We start from the raw sequence: 19133 nt of genomic DNA, 5'->3' as shown, positions 1-19133 counted from the left end.
AGCTACCACCTGTATCACTACAGCACAGTCAAAAACCCAATAAGAAATATTTTATAACTAGGGAGAAAACAAACACAAGAAAAGAAGGAACTGTCAGGTGAAGCAAAGATTTTCAAAGTGAGATTACAGTTATGGAGCTCCCTATGACACTGTCTTGAGAAAAACAAAGAGCAAGTTATCGAAAGAGAACATTTTACTGGGGTAGATGTCTGTCTGCAGATTCCTCATAGGGATCCTTTAAGAATCTCTCTAAATATGGGCTTCATATAGGATTGCATGGAACTTCATTTTTGTGTACATTTTATGCTGTGTTATATACTCTGATATACTCAATCTCAATTTAAAGGCAAGAAATGGTCCAATCCTATGGCGTTTTATAATCTGGAGTTTTGACACTGACTTCACTATGAGCAAGATCAGATGTCAGTGTGCATAATCTCAAAGTGAAGCCATATATAGCAGGAACAGAATCCAAACTACCTCTTTGTAGTGGATACCACTATAAAGCGTAAACAGTATTTATTTAAATTTATAATTGAGATGATGCTGTCAGTATACATACACTGCTGTACATTAGGTGAAGTATTCTAAAAAAAAAACAAAAAAACAAAAAAAACCCAACAACTCTCACCCTGGAGTGCTTATAGTCTACAATCACAATAAACATAATACAATAAAATATAATAAACAAACACACTGTATTAAATGGTAATTGTAGCCAAAATGCTTCATGAATAGCTGGGTTTTAAGAGGTATTTTTTAAAATTTATGTAGTAGTTTAATTGCATGCCATTAGAATTAAAAAAATTTAGTCTTGACAGTTACTGAGAAATTCTTTCCTTTAAATGTATGTTAGATCATTACTAGCCAAGAAGATTGTCTGATTCAATATCACTTATGCTGATGATCTAAACACATGCTTAAAAAGGACAGAAAGCATCATAATCATTTGCTTTAAAAATGTAGTATTAGAGTATTATGTTACAAATTGTAAAATCCCAGTTAAATTAACATTATTATTTAAATGCTTATCTAAAATGTCTGAAGAGCTCTTCAAATGATTCCCTCCCAACACACACAAATAAAACATTTCCAGAGACTGAACTATCCAGCACGATGCTGAATTAGGCCTTGTCTACACTACGGGGGGGAGACCGGTCTAAGTTATGCAACTTCAGCTACATGAATAATGTAGTTCATACAATCAGAGACTATCAGGGTTTGAAGGAACTTCAGGAGATCATTTAGTTCAACCCCCTGCTCAAAGCAGAACCAATCCCCAATTTTTGCCCCAGATCCCTGAATAGCCCCCTCAAGGACTGAACTCACAACCCTAGGTTTAGCATGCCAATGCTCAAACCACTGAGCTATTCCTCCCCCCTTAGAGCTACCTACCATGGAGTCCACACTATGCGATGTCGACTGGAGATGCTCTCCCGTCGACTCCCCTTGCACTTCTCATTCAGGTGGAATACAGGAGGCGACAGGAGAGTGATCGGCAGTCGATTTAGCAAGTCTTCACTAGACCCGCTAAATTGACTGCCGATGCATCATTCGGCACATGTCGAACCCCCGATAAGTGTAGACAAGGCCTAAACATGGTTCTTTTAGCACCACAAAAGGAGACCTGGGTTTTATTCTTGGCTCTCACACTTTCAGTAGACTTGTTGTGCAAGTCACTAGTCCTCTCTGTAACTCAGCTTCCCAATATTTAAAATCGGAGTAATAAAACTAACCTCATTAAGGTGCTGTGAGATTTAATTTATTTTAAAATATTTAAATAAGAAAACTGGATAGAAGATGCTAAATAAGTGCTAAACATGATCAAAGTATGTATTTTCCACTGAATGCATCCGCTGAAGTGAGCTGTAGCTCCCGAAAGCTTATGCTCAAATAAATTTGTTAGTCTCTAAGGTGCCACAAGTCCTCCTTTTCTTTTTGCTCATACAGACTAACACAGCTGCTACTCTGAAACCTGAAAATATTTGTGATTCTGGAAAATATATTCAGCAATTTCTGGTTCCCATACTGCACATTGCAGAGAAAAGAGACAGTTTTGAGATGGATCTACTTTCCAGATACAAATATCCACATTTAACACTCCAATTATATTTCTGTTATGCCCTACGATTTATGATGAAGCTGATACATTTTTAATATCATCAATTGAAAAATGTCAATTTATAAAACAGAGAAGTAAAAGCTACACATACACAAAATGTGCTAATAAAAACTCCTATTTCTATCATAAACAAACGAGACAATTACAAGCATCCAAGCCTTTACAATATATTAAAAGGGAGTGTCAGAGGAGACAATACCCCAAATATACACCTGTGTTTTCATGCTGTATTTAAAATATCATTTACACTTTTTCTATCTGCTCTACAGTGTTACCTATCAATGATTATTGAAAATAAATAAAAATATATTAAAAAATAACTACATGGGTCAACTGGCATGAAATATTAACACACCACCTACTTTGTGTGTATACACAATCTGAAGAGGGGTTAAAATCAGTGAAGCAAGCTTTTCAGGACTAAACAAGTTTATGGACAAATTAACATCATATACTTCTCACTGGAGTTTTGCAACTTATTTAAGTGAGTCTGGAATTTCATCTCCTATGTTTCTGCCTTTGTTTCTGTCATCCACTCCTGACTCCATGCTTTCTTTCATTTAGATCAGCAAAGACCACAGACCAAGCAACCATTCATCTATCTTTATTTGCTCATAATTATCTCTGCCTCAAAAATCACTCCCCAAAACCCAACTGTTCCATAAGGAACTGAAGTACTCTTGAAATTTCACTGACTGAGGTTTTAATTATATGATATCTGTTTGGGCCTTTAGATTGTAAGCTATATTACGTAATATCTTTTGTGATGTATGCATTTTTACTATTATTAAGTACCATGTCCATGGTTCTATATGCTCTAAATAATAGCAGCATCAATTTGAAAGAGATACTTGCTAGAGAAATGTTTCTAACATGTTATGTTGTGTTTTCTTCAACGTCAAGCATGCAGGCCTCCTCTTCCATCTACTGATAGAGTTTTCTTGGACAGATGTGGTGACTGAAGGGAGAATTTAATTAACCCTTTACATTTTGAGATCCTCTTTGGGACGCTTACCATATTGATATTGTTGGAATACAGGAATGTTCCCTTTCCACGATATTTTTGTAGGGCTGCTTTTCAAAGACTGCTTGAGTAGCTGTTTCAGTTTGTAAGATTTTGCACCATTAGTTCTATTACACCTTGGTATATAGTAAGAAATAAATTGGTTTTCCTCAACCTGGCACACAAAGATCTAGAATGCACCCCGTGGCTTATCACTGGAGAATGTGTAGTAGCACCAACAACAGAAGATGTCAAGGTGGCAATTTTAAGACCAAAAAAAAAAAAAAAAGTGCCAGCATTAGAAGTGTTAGTACTTGTAGGTTGGTATTAAGCTGCTCTTTTACTCTGCATTATGACACGTTCTGGTTCCTGACGTGTGCACTGAGAGAATCTGTTGCTAGATTTATGACTAAAATACAAAGTAAGAGTAATGCATGATCAATTAGTTAATTTCAATAATTCATTTTTTAATCTCATACCTATCCTGGCAAGTTGAAGTGTGAACTAAGAGGAACACTTACCCTGAAGGTGGCATATAACTGGATACTTAATTTCTCCTTTTGAAATATGCAAACTACAGACAAAGCAATCACGTTGGTTGATACAGCAATGGCACAATTAACACATACACTAAGTAAAATATCCAAAAATATAGCCCAATGAGCATGAAATAAATAAACAATACAAATATCTGATTTATGCAGTAAAATGAATCTGTTAAGAAAAAAATCAGCAATTGCAAACAAGGAACGGATAGAATGGCATTTTAATGTGACTTTCTGCCCTGGATTTTTATTTGGAAGGGAGCAGAACTAACAACATATATCACTACATCTGGGTGTAGGTTCTTTAATGTCTAGACAGAGGGCATTGTTTTTGAAAGAACTTCTCTGTAAGCATTTACAATTGCTTAATTAAATAAATGCCGCTGGAAAGATAACTTATACCCTGACAGTGATTTCACTTGAAGCTATTTTTAAAATTACAGAACAAAGAATCATCATATCTCACTTGGATGCAAAAGAGATAGAGACTTAAAATTAAGCAAAAACAATTCAGAATGCTAAGTAGTTTACAGAATATGTTCCTTGACTGTTTTCTGGATCAGCCATTTTTATATCATTGTACACTGATATGTTTGTTAAATTCAAGGATGGTATGAGACACCTGCTTGAGTGGTGGAATCTTAAACCAGTGTAATTAGGAACCTGCTTGGGAGCAGACCCTTTAATAGAATCGTGCTGAGTGGGGAGCCATTCACACATCCCCACTCAGCTCTTCACAGGCTTTTCTGGGCAGTCAGCCAGCTAGTGGGAGAATCAGACCAATAAGAGCTGTTGCAAAAAGTCTGGAAGAGTGGCTCACGAAAACCTGCATCTCCCACAGCCATAAAGGAGCTACTCACGCAGCAGAAAAAGGAGCAGTTATGGTGAATGTGAAGGCTGTGCAGGGAGCATAGGGGGCGGGTTGGGAGTGGGTAAAGGTTTCCAGCTGTTGAGGCAGTGCAAAGAAAAGAAACTTATTTTTAGGGCCTGGACTCCTGTAGTTTACAGACCAGATAAGGAAAAAGACAGACACTCCTCCATCTGTCCAATTCACAGCAGTAGTTCCTGGTATAAGGCAAATGGCAGGATACATCATGAGAAGAATTTGGGGCTATGGGTCCGCTCTTTAGTCTGAGAAAAGAATAACTATTTTCTAAATCCTGGGCCTGAAATTTGTGAGCCTACATGAAGAGTAGGAGTGAGTGAACTTGGGATACTTTTCCCTAGGGCTGCCAACCCTTCCAGGATTGTCCTGGAGTCTCCAGAAATCAAAGATTAATCTTTAATTTAATTAAAGATGAAACCATGTGATGAAACTTCCAGGAATACGTCCAATCAAAATTGGCAACCTGACTTTTTCCCCCACTCCACAGTCAGTAGAGATAGTCAGAGGATCAGCAACATAGGTAACTTGAAGGTGAGGACAGGAGACTGAGGACAGGAGCAAAGAAAGCAGATGTACAGGAAATGGTTTTCTAATCCTACAAGAATTCCTGAGATGTCAACACATTTTCCCACCCGGGATCAGGACAAAAAGTCAAAATCTCAAAAATTTTTATGATTTCATATCTGAAAAAAATCTAATGAGGTAAATTGAAAATTTTGTTTCAATCATTTCAAAATGTTTCATTTTGATTTCAACCTCATTTAAAAATATTGGCATGGGACACTTTGAGAATTATGAAACCTTGTAAAAAAATTCTCATCTAAAAATTTGTCCAAATTGACCCTTTCCCATTGTTTCACTCATGATGAATCGACATTTCCCGACGAAAAATGTTTTGCTGGAAAATTCCTAACCAACAGTAAAAGAAAGGATATAGGATTCAGAGACAGTTACAGTAATAAAATTCTGAGAGAGAGAGGCATAGAAACCAGGAGGTTGAACTGTCGCACCTGTATACATTGAAAATTAATATGCTTTCCAAACTTTTACAAAAAGCGCCCAAGAATATTTAGAATATTGCAACCTACCTAGGTGCTTACATGTATCTATTATTATAATGCACTATTGACTGAGCAGTCAGTGTGTTTGGTGTTCTACAGAAAGCAATGGTCCTTGCCCCAAAGAGTTCTCTCTATATCACACACAGACCTCCAGCCATTACTACATCATCTCCTTCTCACTCGCTGCAAGTAGAAGCATGGAAAGCACAGTACGCATATGTACAATTTTTCGATATATGTCCCTATAAAACTCATAGGATCTGAAGAGTTGCAGAACTATTTTACATACATATCTAACAGAAACATTTGTTTTATCAGTGAAAAAAAAGCATGAATACACTACAGATGTTTAATATAAGCTGAAAAGACATTTTCAGTAACAATAAATCAATATGAAAACTAAAGTGGGTGATGAACAACATAAAATATCTTATACAAAATCATTCGTTTTAGTATTTACAATGTGATAGAGGCATTCTAGGAATCTATTGGCTGACTATTTTTTTTTAAATGTTTGATGTTTCTAACAGTGAGAAGTGATTTAAAGCAATACTTGTCCTGACAGATGTTGTGGCTTAAAGATAACAGTAACATAAATAATCAAAGAGAGGACAGGTACTCTGGAATGGACCTCTATTCATGAGGGTAAAACCCATATAAATGAGAGAAGAATCAGGTTTTTAAAAGCATTTTCCTTACAATATTTCCAATACAATATTATGTATCCATTCATAGAATTATTATACACATCTGAATTACAGCCTGGCTCCTTCCTTTCTTAGCATATTGATCTCTCCACATTACATGGAACTCTTGTCTTCTACACTGCTGAAAGCATGGAAGGTTTACACATGCACACAGACACACTCACCTTAACTAAAAATAACTCCCTTGCCTCCTCTTCCTCTCTAGGGTTTATCCTTGCCTTTAGAGTGGGTATCACTGATGCAAATTTTTTCACCTTAGAGGATAACTGCATATCCTTCATAGCAGACTTACTAGGGAAAATGGGACTTATGCCTTTCCAGCAGCTAGCTTCCAGATTTAATTTACCCCAAGCCTCCATGTTTGCTTATATGTAGGCCACACATTTCCTTCAGGATTATACTCAAGAGGGCGAGTCTGTTTATCACTATTCTCCTCTTACATATTAGACATTTGCATCTCTCCAAATCAATGCTCTCGAGTATGTACAAACTGATCATGCCTTGAGAATATAGTTGGCTGGAAGATCTGGAAAGAGTTTTGGACTAATTAAATTGATTTCTATTTCTGGTTGACCTGGCACAGAGGAAACCCAATGCATGCTATTATCCAAAACATTTATTTCTCCTTTTATGTGTTTTAAGCAGGAATCCCATATATAGTTAGGTGTGAGACCAGGATTGTATTCCGTATTTACAGGCCCCAAGACAAAACTGAAAGGCAAGTGCCCATGTTCCCCAGCTGTTTCCTCTGCTCTCCAATTTATTCTACCCACTTATGCCTATTTTGTCCTTTTTCACTTTCTCATCAGGTTCTTTATATTACAATACATGTTATGTTTTTAAAATCCATTCTTGAATAAGTATAATATTTTTGTTCACTATTTTATACCAGTTTATCTTACCAGAAGATCCCAAGGCAGATGACTGAATTAATTTATTAATTTCCATTTGTCATTTACATACAATGAGATAAAATATTTTGTAGGATCAATGACCTCTCTATGACAAATCAGGGCTTGTAATCTCTTTGTTCTGAAGGTGCATTGTCAGACTTATCTTTGAATAAAATACTTTACAAAAAGATAGTGTCTGATATTTTAGACATTTTATATATTTCCAACTTCCAACGCGTATTTCCAACTTCTGGTATTCTTGATACTAAACACTAAGAAAATAAACATTAAGTAATGAAACTTAAGTGTATACTTAACTTTCCTAAAACCAAATTTTATAAAATGATTATTTCAATGACGTGTTCATACTAAACAAACAAAGCTTACCTTAACAACTAACACTCCCTACAGCATGATATTTATACAACAGGCTTGGTACACACTGAGCTTAACCCTTTGGTTCCAGGAGTCATGATTTCCTGACATAGCATCCTAATACAAAATGCACTCGTATTGATGTTGGAAGCACCAAATCTTCTAGCACCAAGATGTTAATAAGCAACCAGTTAGCTACAAATACATTACCCTACAGAATTAAAAATAAATATTAGTTTGTTCCAATTAAGAAAAAGTTTTAAGACTGACTTCATGAAAGTGAAGTGCTCCATTATAGAGATTACACTCTATAGAAAAAAAACCAACAGATTTTCATAGATCTTATAGAAAAAAAATGTAGCTTGCCATCCAAATAGTTATGCAGCCTACAGTGGAATGTAAAACATGAACAATGTAAAGATTAGACTACCTGAAATAAAGGAAATAATCCTAGTGCACTAATGCTCAACTATGATAGCAAATCAATAGCATTTGCACAGTTGTTGAAGAACCACAAGTCTGACTCATGGCTGTACATGTAACAAGAACAATGATGCTGCCAGTTTTCATCCCTAAGCTACATGACACTAGATTCTTCAGTGGCTGTAGGAAAGTTACTTCTCTGAAAAGTTTCTAAAAGTCTAAGTGATTTTTATTTATTATACATACTCTGGGAATGTACTGTCATGCATTTAAATAATTCCAGGAGTGTGGCCAGCTTGCTCCATGACAGGTCACCATAATCACAGCATCACTAGTGAAGATAACGAATTTTCAGGAACCAAAAATAACATTACAGAAATCTTATCCTTAGTATTACAATATGTTTTTAAGGATGTACAGATAAGACAGTAAAAGATATTATCTCATAATACTTAGGATAATATCTTCTGTTCTCATCAGTATCCCTATTTAGGTTTCAGAGTAACCGCCGTGTTAGTCTGTATTCTCAAAAAGAAAAGGAGTACTTGTGGCACCTTAGAGACTAACCAATTTATTTATTTATTTATTGGTTAGTCTCTAAGGTGCCACAAGTACTCCTTTATCCCTATTTAGTTATTCTGCTATATGTTGTTAATCAATGTACCTACTGATTGGATCCATTCAATTTGTGCATTAGGGTAATGAATGGCATATCTAAACATGTTTCAAATACATTTATTCAGATATCTATACATGAAAGTAAAATCACTACTACAACTCGTACTCAAGCTTGTCAAATGGGATGTTTTTCTCTGTTTTGCATAAGACATGCTAATGCTTTATGCCATCTGCAGCCCTGAAACCCAGAAAAAATGTAAATAAAAAATAGAGGTAAGTAGATAGACATACGCATTCTGGGCACAGGCCATCTATATAAATTTTACAGCTATGCAGTTATCATTCAGAACAATGCCACATCCAAGTCTGAACCACGAGCACCTTTAAGAAATAATATTGGTGATCTAACCAGACAACGGTAATATTTTTCTATTTCAATACATAAATAAATACATATACATATAAAATGCAAAACATAAGACTTATCTCCTTTTATCCAGCTTATATAACATGCTGTCACTTTCAAAAGGATTTTTTCATAAGAAGCAAGTAAGAACTGCTTTGGATCACTACCCGAATTCCTCTAGAATGATCCCAGAAGGTTCCCTAAAGGCATACTGTGTGTAAAGTACAGTAAGAAATCCATGGCCCACTACCCCAAAACCCTACTTTTGTAGAGGAGTGTGAAGGGAGGTTGAAAGTTTTTGCAGTAAGCTTTCAACCTGCTGATTAGCTAATGTGTGCCACAGGCCACTAAAATACTGCACGTTTCTGAGTAATAAAGAAAACACACATAAAATACCATACTGAATGTTTCAAAACATCGAATAAAATTTGTAACCCAATGGCTACAAAAATATAAAATTTTTTCCTCGTTCTTTCTCCTTATGTATGTGCTCCTTATTTACATCAAAATATGGAGTGCATAAGTGGTGCAATGGGAAATAATACCTAAAACTCCCCCATTTGACTGCAGATATGTAAACTGGTTTAAAAGTTTTATTAGATTCATAATGTAGTCCCAATCTGTTTCCAGTTGCCAGATTGGTCAGTTGCTCTGAAATTAGAAACACACTAATTCTGAAACTAATTTAATATTTTGGTGGGAGAAGTTTGTTCTCCCCTTTTACTTTAAGCATACGTTTCTTTGTATTTGTGTCCTCTAAACCCCACATTGTTAACATATATGTATCGGTACCTATTGCTGTGAAACTTTGGCATTAAGTTACCATTTAAATCTGGCATAATGATATAGTAATGTTGTACAATTTTATGACCTGTACTACAATATTTGGCCTAACAAGAATCATAATGCTCAAGATGTAAATTTCCACTACATAACGAACAATGCAAAGCTCTGTATTAGCAGTCAATGACAGAAATAAAAAAGCTCCAAGGACTTATTTTCAAACCTTTTTATACACTTTACAGTCAGAAGGAAAAATAAAAATGGAATTATACTCAGGCCTTAATTTACGACATATGATACCTAAACTGAAGTTGGAGAGCAAATTTCATTTTTCTTTAATTTAAAAAGTATCAGATAAAGTGCACACACTTAATACGAGCCACTGTGGGCATTCTGGATGTCTAGAGCAAAATCTGGCACAAAAAAGCAGCAATCCTGGCTTTAGAGAGCTTTTGAAAAGAAAATATTTGCTATTTGCTTTCTTTATTTACTCCTCCCCTGTTTCACCACCACTGGTGAGAAGGAAGCATGAGGCATCTTTACCACTTAGGGCATGTCTACACTGCAGTTAAACAAACATGGCTGCCCATGACAGCTGACTCAGTTTATGGGACTGTTTAATAGATGTTCAAGCTCAGGCTGGAGCCCGAACACTTACAAAGCAATTACAAAAGTTCCACAACCCAAGCTCCGTGAACTCAAGTCAATTGACATGGTCCAGCTGTGGCTGTTTAATTTTAACGTAGACATACCTTCCCTTTTCCTGGGAGATTGAAAGACACAGGGCATATCCTCCATGTTTGATCCAGAGGGAATTTGAGGACACAGAGCATCTCCTCCAATCTCTCCCCCTCTTTCAGAAGACTCTCTCCCTGTCTCAAAATAATCACCATCCTTCTAGGTTTCAGGTCTATGTGTTCTCCCTTCTTTCATCACTGTTCATCCCTCCTGGCTGTTCCTTCCAACACTTTGCTCCTTAGACCTGATATAAAAATCAGGTGGTGGATGGAGCGTTGAGTTGCCAAATCCTACCCTTAAGAACTCACTGAAGAAACATGGCTGGCAGGTCAGGCAGCTGCTGCCTCTATGGCCACTTTTTTTTGTCTCTGTCCTCAGCTTTCAGAAGATCCAGTAGAGGGAAAAGCCAACACTGAGGAGAAGGGTGGGGAAGCTGAGACAGTCTCAGGACTCTTGCTTGCTTTCTACAGCAGATCCTCATGGCATGACGCCAACTATATATATTTAATTCCCCTTAGACATCTGCCTGTGTCTTTGGCCTGGTTGTAAGCACTTACAGTTGGTTTAAAAAAGCCAGGGCAGTCCTCACTGAGCTGAGACAGCTCGTAAGTATGCAAATTGCTGCAATTTAAAAAGCACATTGGAAAAAGGTGGAAGCGTAGAGCTGTGTGAACGAGTCCTTATGTTCCTTCATGAATGTGTCACAAAGAAAAGGGTGAAAATGTGGAATTACATTAAAAAGTGCATAAGTGAACATAATGTTTCTGGCAAAATTTCGAAAGAAAGAAAGAAAGAAAGAAAGAAAGAAAGAAAGAAAGAAAGAAAGAAAGAAAGAAAGAAAGAAAGAAAGCTCTTGTGTGTGAGATACTCCCTTAGACAAAATGGCATGAAGACTAAAGCCAAAGAACACACCACACAAATTACATCTGAGACAAAAAAAACACTTATTTAAAGAAGGTGAACTGAGGATGCAGAGCAGCCCCAAGTGGCTGTTTGGAATTCTGGCTCAGTGGAGAACACCAACCAGAAAGGCATCACACAGAAATTCGCTGGCCTACCAAAGAATATGTGACCTCCAAAAGGCCTTAAGCCTCCCCCGGAAAAGTAGACAGGGGCTGTGAGGGAAAAGATGGGAGGAATTATACTTTCTTTACACTCAGAGCCATGCACAATCATCTCACATATTGCTGTCTTTTGCTGTTCACCAGTGAAAATATGAATATTTGGTTTGCTTGAAATGAGTGAGAATCTCTGGTGTTAGCAGTGTATAATTTCATATGTAACTCTTACTTACAACAACCTACAAATGAGGTAAAATTTACCAAAAAAAACAAACAAAAAAACCTTCCTGGGATAGCATGTTTTACCTTTTACAAATGGCACACATGCTTTTATCAATAAAGTATTTGAAAAAATTACTCAACATGTGGTAAAACAATTCACATAATCTGAATGAAACACAGCATTCAAATATGAAACTCTAGAATATATTTTTCTAAAAGCAGCAGGTGCAGCTCCTTTGCAATTCACCAAGTTGTGTTGGCAGCTTTGAGTTGTTCTGCATTTGTCCCTTGGTTAGAATGCTGTTGGATTATCTAGGGCTGCTTTGTTTTCTTAGACATCATTTTACATTTAGTCTTGACATAGGAATTTTTACATCCATTTGTGAGTAAGAGCACACAAAATCTCTCAAGATATCTATACAAACATTCTTTATATTGTAGCTATTGAACTCAGATTTGGTTTGCATCAATCTCTGTAGTAAGTGACCTTTTAAGTATCTACAAACTACAGCATTTTCTTATTGTGCAGTGAGTTTTCTTTATGAATCAGAAATGAACTACTAGCACGCAAGCATATCTACTGTATTTGTGAAACTGTACATATGCAAGAGTACACTACAGACATACACATAGATGTGCGAGCACAATGCACTTCCTTGTGAATAAGGCCCCAAAGATAAGCATATTTTACTAACCTGCAGTGGTCTCTGTTTATCACTGCCCTTAGGAGATTTCAGTCCACTTGTCTGTTGCTGTAAGAGAAGCTGTCTTGCTGCTTGGAGTGCCTAAAAGTAAAAAGACAATCCTGAAATAATTTTTGAACATTTCATAGAAAGAGGCTGGTTAGTCACTGTGAATATTAGGTAAGTACATTCAGAGAAAATATAGTCTCCTCCTATTCAATCTGTAATCATTAGACTTGAGTTTTTCTTAAAATACACAAGAAAAATCCTCAGAATGTACATATATAAGACTTCACTAGAATTTATGGATGTACATGAAATCCTGCAGGAAATAAAGTTAATTTGTTTAAAGTGCTTGAAGAGGAAAAATCATAAACTGCATCAATAGCCTCATTTCCACAAGGAACTTGTCTTTGAGTGTTCAACTAAAATGCCCACTCCCTTGTAAATTATCATTCAATTTGCATTTTCATATTACAATTTTGAAGCAAAAGCAGTAGACTTCAAGTGTTACCGGAAGCTGTAATTAAATTTGACAAATCAACATCAGATTATCTTGAAAGTGAATTAATAAGGATATTCATTGAAGATTAAAAACACTTTTTTGTACTTACAATTCAAGGGGAAACCTCTCCTTTGACAAAATAAAGTGCAGTTTTAATGCTAAATAAAACTGAGTGGTTTTCATTTGCATTCTTAGTAAAATCAGAGAACAAAGAAATTACCACTCCACCAATCAGATTAGTTTCTGTGGATGACATTATCCCAATCAAAATATAAGATGTTTTCATTTATTTTATGTTTTCATTCCAACTCAGCAAAATAAAGCTAAGCAATAGAAATGTATATAAACATTCCATTTACCAGAAGAGCGCTAGTTTAAGTGAATTTTGTCCATACAATTATTGTAAAAACAAGAGCTACAAAACAGTACTTACTTACTAAAAGATTTTTTTAAAAGGAAAAACAGTTTAAACTAAATTGTAAAACATTTATAATGAAGCGACTTGAAGAACTCTTTTTCTCCTCCCTCTTCAATGTCTGAGTTCAGTGAATAGCAGTTATGTTATTTAACAATGTATGAAACTACGTCATATTGCTGTTACTGGAACACACAGTATCTATAACACAATACAATGCAATCTTATTTCATCAATATTCTCCTAAAATAATCAAGATTCTCAGCTGATGAAGAAAGGTACAATTTTGATTAGACTCAAATGAGCTGGTTTTTAAGATAGTTTCTAGTATCCATGACAACAGTTGCTTTGACAAGATGTGCATATGGCATTACACTGCCAGCTGGTGTGAACAATGTTTGAACTACTGCATTGAGATGCTGAGCAAACAGAAAAAGTTGCCACGTCTTAACCCTCAGGGAAGGCAGTCATCCCCTGATCAATTATGAAAAGACAGAGAGAGGGCTGCTACAGTCTGGCTCCAAGCAAGTTTTCTGAGAAGGCAGGCAGACATAGAAAACCAAAGTAAACAAAGTGAATGCACTAGCACCATCTCCTAACAACATTGATTCGTCTCCCCATAGAAGGATCTGGTACAAGTTTGCAAAGCATACTTTTAACATTTGGATACATTCCCACAACAATCTGCTTATTGTTTCATCAAATTCTCAAGTAATTACAGGTCAGCTTCGGCACTAGAAGGATTATTACATTCCCCTGAACCTAGGTAATGAGAGAGAGACCCAGCTTCTGTTCTTTAAAAACAAGTACAGTTCAATGTATTTCAATGTGCAGTTGGAGTATTTTGTCACCATAGAACTTGTGTTCTATTTGCTCCCCTAAATAGAACAATACTTTTCTTTGCAATCATAGTTCATGAATAGTTTCTAAAGGCCAAATCCTGGTCTTGTTGCAGTCAATGAAAAATATCCGTTGACTTCACTGGGATCAGGATTTGGCCCCAAGGTCCCATTCTGAAACATTTGGCTGAGAAATGGTACTGCTCAGGCATCACATTCATTTTGATTTGTAGTGAGTTTTATGATCCTTCACAATCTTTGGAGCTCTACCCGAGGGAGACTGGAATTAAAGAGAGGCTGGAATCATTGCACTGTTGAATTGACAGGAGCTTGCATAGCTCACCAATCGGATGGTGGTGTTACAAGGACCGGTGAAGAGATCTGAAGATAAATAGAAGACGGAAAGAGCCATGAATAATTAATTTCTCTTTATTTGTAGTGGTAGCAGAAAGTTCATTAAACTGATTTTATCTGGAAAAATCATAATACAGCATCTTGCTGGTATTGATCAATGCTTGAAAATAGTAATATCCATGGGTTATTTTCACACTCTGCAAGTTGTTTCAGTGTCCCAATCTTCCTCAGAAACACAGACAACTAGCACCAATATAAAAAGGAATCAAATCTCTGGCACAGCTCTAGATTTACTATACCAGAGAATCAGAGAACCAGAATCTGAAGCATCTCAGAATTTTGCCAAGCAATTGCTCAAATCATGGGTAGCATTCTAGCACAGCATCACTATAAGAAAGCATGAATCCTAACCACTACAAAAGAAGTCACAGTCTATGAAAAAGAAATACACCACAACAGGATATGTTTGCATAAAAGGCAAACTACTTAAACTGGCTTGATTTATATGTGCAGGTAGAGACATCTTTAAAAGAGTAAAGGCTCATCTTTTAATACAGAATGTCTTACAAATGATGACTATCGGAATACTTCAATGAGCTTATTGTGGCAGTTTAGATTAGTGTAAACACAGGAGATAGAAGAAGAACAGAAAACAATTTCAAAAGATCAGAGATGATTTAAAACTCATAAGGAGAAATCGCTGACAGTCTTTGTTCTTATGTCTGTTATCACATGACTCCTTTTTCCTCAATGTAGTGGTTAACACTTTGGTATTGCTTCTCAGTAAACAATTTCTCAGAGACATATTATTCATCTCAGATAATTATTATTGGCACTATTCAAAACTGTGAGAATTAGGGGACAATAAAACATTCAGTTCTACCAGTTCATTTACTGCTATTAAATCCTTGAAAAACAACTTGACAATTTAAAGTAAAATATTAATGTTGGAAGACACATCTACATTTCAGTCATGTATCAAATTAAGGCAAATTCCAGATAACATTCATAAAGTTCTGTGAACTAATTGGATGATAACATGTGGTCTAAATAAAATTCAGGTAAAACAAACTAACAGATGTTTACAAACTTTGCTGGTCAAAATTATGCAGAGTTTCGACTCGAATGCTAGCAAAAGAAAGGTTACTTGGGCAGTCAGAACAATATCCAGTTTCCAATAACATTTGTTTTGAATTAAGGAGGCATTTTTACTTAATTAAATTATCTAATTTAGTAAAACTGTAGAAAAATAAAGGCCATGTAGATGAAAACACTAAAAAGAACTAAAGATTTCAATTGAATCACAATTAGTTTAATAATGTGAATGAAAATCATTATAATGGTTTAAGTATTGTCAGCATGAGCCGGAAATTTGGGCATATATGTTTCCATAATTCACTGCATCTTGCAGTAAAGTATTTATTGGGAACACTATTTCTTAATATTTACTGTGCAGTTCCAACCTATCTGAAATGTAAGCAGAACAAAAATAGAATTGATTGTATATAATTCACTCTTTTAAAGTTGATAATTTGATGTACATTTTTATATGTGTTAAAGATAATTGAAGGAGATATGAGTCATGTACTATTCTGTATCCAAAGCCCTAGATTTCTGTTATTTTAAGAATGCTTTCAAATTAATTTAATAAGATGTAACATTTTAACAAAGTAAAAGTTGCTACCAAAGAAGGTAAACAGATTACTTTCCTGCTTTAAAAAGTAAATGTGTATTTTGTAGAAAACAGATGTCACTCATATCTTTTCTTTAAAAATAAGAATGTTTAACCTATAAGCCTGTTGCATTTGAGACGTTAAAATGAAAAATGACATCTACGCCCATTAATATCTTCAATGTATAAACAGCACAGCATGACACATTCTTGAGAGCTGAAGGCTACAAAATCTCTCTGAAACATAAATAACAAAGCACTCAGAAGCATATTTGATGTTGATATTCATCTCTGAGAAAAACACTGCTGCCTGGGCTTCTTATGAAAATAGATGCAGCCCAAATGGATCGCCTGTAATTGGTTTCAGATAGCGAGGTCAGAAGAAATATGATACAAGAAACTATTATGTGGAACAGTCGAAACAAGAATGTTTATACAGGCACTCCTCAGTTATACTGACAAACGGTGTATACTTTGCAGATAACCAGAACCAAAAAACTTGCCAGAAGACAGCCAGATTCTTTCACCTTTCCACCCCAAAATCCCTATTTTATTTTGTTAAACGATTGACTGTTTTAACTTTGACCACTGAACGTAAAATAAGCTTCCAAACAGTCTTTCATGTTGTAAGTTTCATACAAGAGTTAACTCTCATCACTGGTAGCACCATGCAACAGGCAAACATGTAGGCATGCACACATGCACATGCACTTAGTTGAGTTAAAGGCAACAGGCCTCAACTTTATTAACTGGATAGCAGCAAATTAACCGAGTGATTATATAGCTACATATAGTCTCAGCCATTAGATTAGTGGAACCTTTGTCCCTCCAGGGAATTACATTGTATCCTCCTTTCCCCTAATGACTCAGCTTCACAAGCCCAGAATTGTATAGCCATCACTTTCCCTTAAGGAGATTTAGGTCTGCTTGTAGGGGAACCACAGATCTGTGTATGATTCTTCCTAGTACTAATCCAATGATACTACTAAACCCCTTTGTTGCTTAACCTATGATTAGGTTATCTGAAAAAGGGAATGGGAACAAAGCTCTCTAACAAACAGCCCACAGGTTACTAGCCACTCAATAATGACAACTGACAAACTTTCCAAAGTAATCTCCACAGGTTAGCAAAACTATCATTCCGAGGCTCTTCAATTTAAGAAGATCTGAACCACCTCCAACTACAAACTGTGCAGCCCAATGATCCTTTCTGGATACACCAAAGGAAAGCAAACCTAAACTTTACCAAGGGTCAGTCATAGATTTTTCATAGCTATTTAGGTCAAAAGGGACCATTATGATCATCTAGTCTGACCTCCTGCACCATGCAGGCCACAGAATTTCACCCACCACCACCCACAGTCTAATCTGTCTTGGTGAAAAAAATTCCTTCCTGACTCCAAACATAGTGATGAGGGGACAAACAGCTGGGAGACAAACAGGGGACAAACAGCTGGGAGCCTATGCAGTCAAGAGCACCCCACAACTAAAATCTGGGCAACAGTAAGAAGACAGATGCTACCAACGAGTGGGAGGCTGAACAGTTATTACATTGTTTGCTTGCAGTAGTGCTCATAACCTGCTAGTTGTTTTCTCAGGAAACTCACAGTCTAAGAAATCTAGATGACCAGTAGGGAGCTGAAAGAATTGACTGCTGCAGAATTAGTGAACATCGTTTAGTGTTATAATTAACTTAGTGTGCGGGACAGTTGGGGTGGTGGTACCTTAAGCTAATATATATAAAATACTTAACTTATTCATAAGCATTAAGTTGTGCACAGCCCTAGCCAGTACAAACATATTTTTATAACTGTTACCTTCACCAACTCTCCCTCGTATTGTATTTTTTTTAATTGTCAATATATTAACCTGTAAGTTTTGTTGGGCAAGAAAAATGTCTGCCTCTAAGATAGCATATTGACCTCCAAGCACACTGAGACCTTTATCCTAATTGTGGCCTTTGGTCATTCCTGCAATAAAAACAAAAATAGAAGCAGCAATTCTTTTTAATATAACGCCCATCTACCTGAGTTTCTATTTAGGCTGGATGTTATCCAGCATTAATTTCCAACAAAAGAGAAAAAGTAACAGTAATAAACTGGTGAATGCAACATGAAGTCTCATAATGGTGTTTAATAAAAGGAAATTAATCATCTAATTGTCATAAACCTATTTTCAAACAGCAATATATCAGAGAGAAATTATGCATCTGTAGTTATTGACCTTTCATTTTACCATGACTGATGCATAATTAGATGAGTTTTGTGAAAAATACTAGTTAATTATGAGAAAAAAACAGTAATTGTTTCGGGTATTTTTGCATTTAATATCATGTTTTTTTCTGTGAAGGATACTAATAAATATTTTGCACCAATAGATATCTTTCTTAGAAGCTAGCATAATTCATTTTACAAAGACAAATTTAGTCTCCCTTTACTTATTCCAATCAAATAGGTACAAAATACAGCTTCAAGTTTAATGTCATTTTCCCACCCAGATTCTGGCTGGCCCTGGAGTGGTAACAAAACCTCCACATAGTTGCTTTCACTAATTTCTTGTGCCATGAGCACAAGTTATCCCAGTAGACCTCAGTCCATGTTGGGGATCAGGGGCACACAGTAGAATATGCACGTGTCCTGTGATTGCATACCAAAGTGTTGTCTCCAAAGCTCTTAACTACTCACAGAATGTGAATTTTATGTGTTAGGAGGGATCTGAGAGCAGTGCAGCAAAGCTGTGCACCACCTGACTACCTTTTTTCCCTAGAGAGACAAGGTGGGTGAGGTAATATCTTTTACTGGACCAGCTTCTGTTGGTCTCTC

At 36.0% G+C, this 19133-nt stretch overlaps 1 protein-coding gene across 10 annotated transcripts in view; it reads right to left on the bottom strand.

The window, feature by feature from the left end:
• FOXP2 (forkhead box P2) overlaps window positions 1-19133 on the bottom strand; it is a gene marked incomplete at its 3' end in the record, with an annotated part of 555064 nt that overhangs the window by 135265 nt on the left and 400666 nt on the right. For 9 of the 10 annotated variants that reach the window (XM_084616819.1, XM_084616818.1, XM_084616823.1 and 6 more), the window contains one exon: window positions 12539-12628. In XM_084616819.1, coding sequence (XP_084472945.1) covers window positions 12539-12628 — 90 coding nt within the window. Of the gene's footprint in view, window positions 1-12538; window positions 12629-19133 lie in introns of those variants that run through there. The other variant, XM_084616826.1, reaches the window with a different exon arrangement.

The sequence above is a fragment of the Lepidochelys olivacea genome (assembly GCF_965140295.1).
Source record: "Lepidochelys olivacea isolate rLepOli2 genome assembly, chromosome: 1".
In the NCBI taxonomy this organism is placed as follows: Eukaryota; Metazoa; Chordata; order Testudines; family Cheloniidae; genus Lepidochelys; species Lepidochelys olivacea.
The sequence above is the reverse complement of the archived record's forward strand: the minus strand, read 5'-3'. Positions and strand labels throughout refer to the sequence as shown.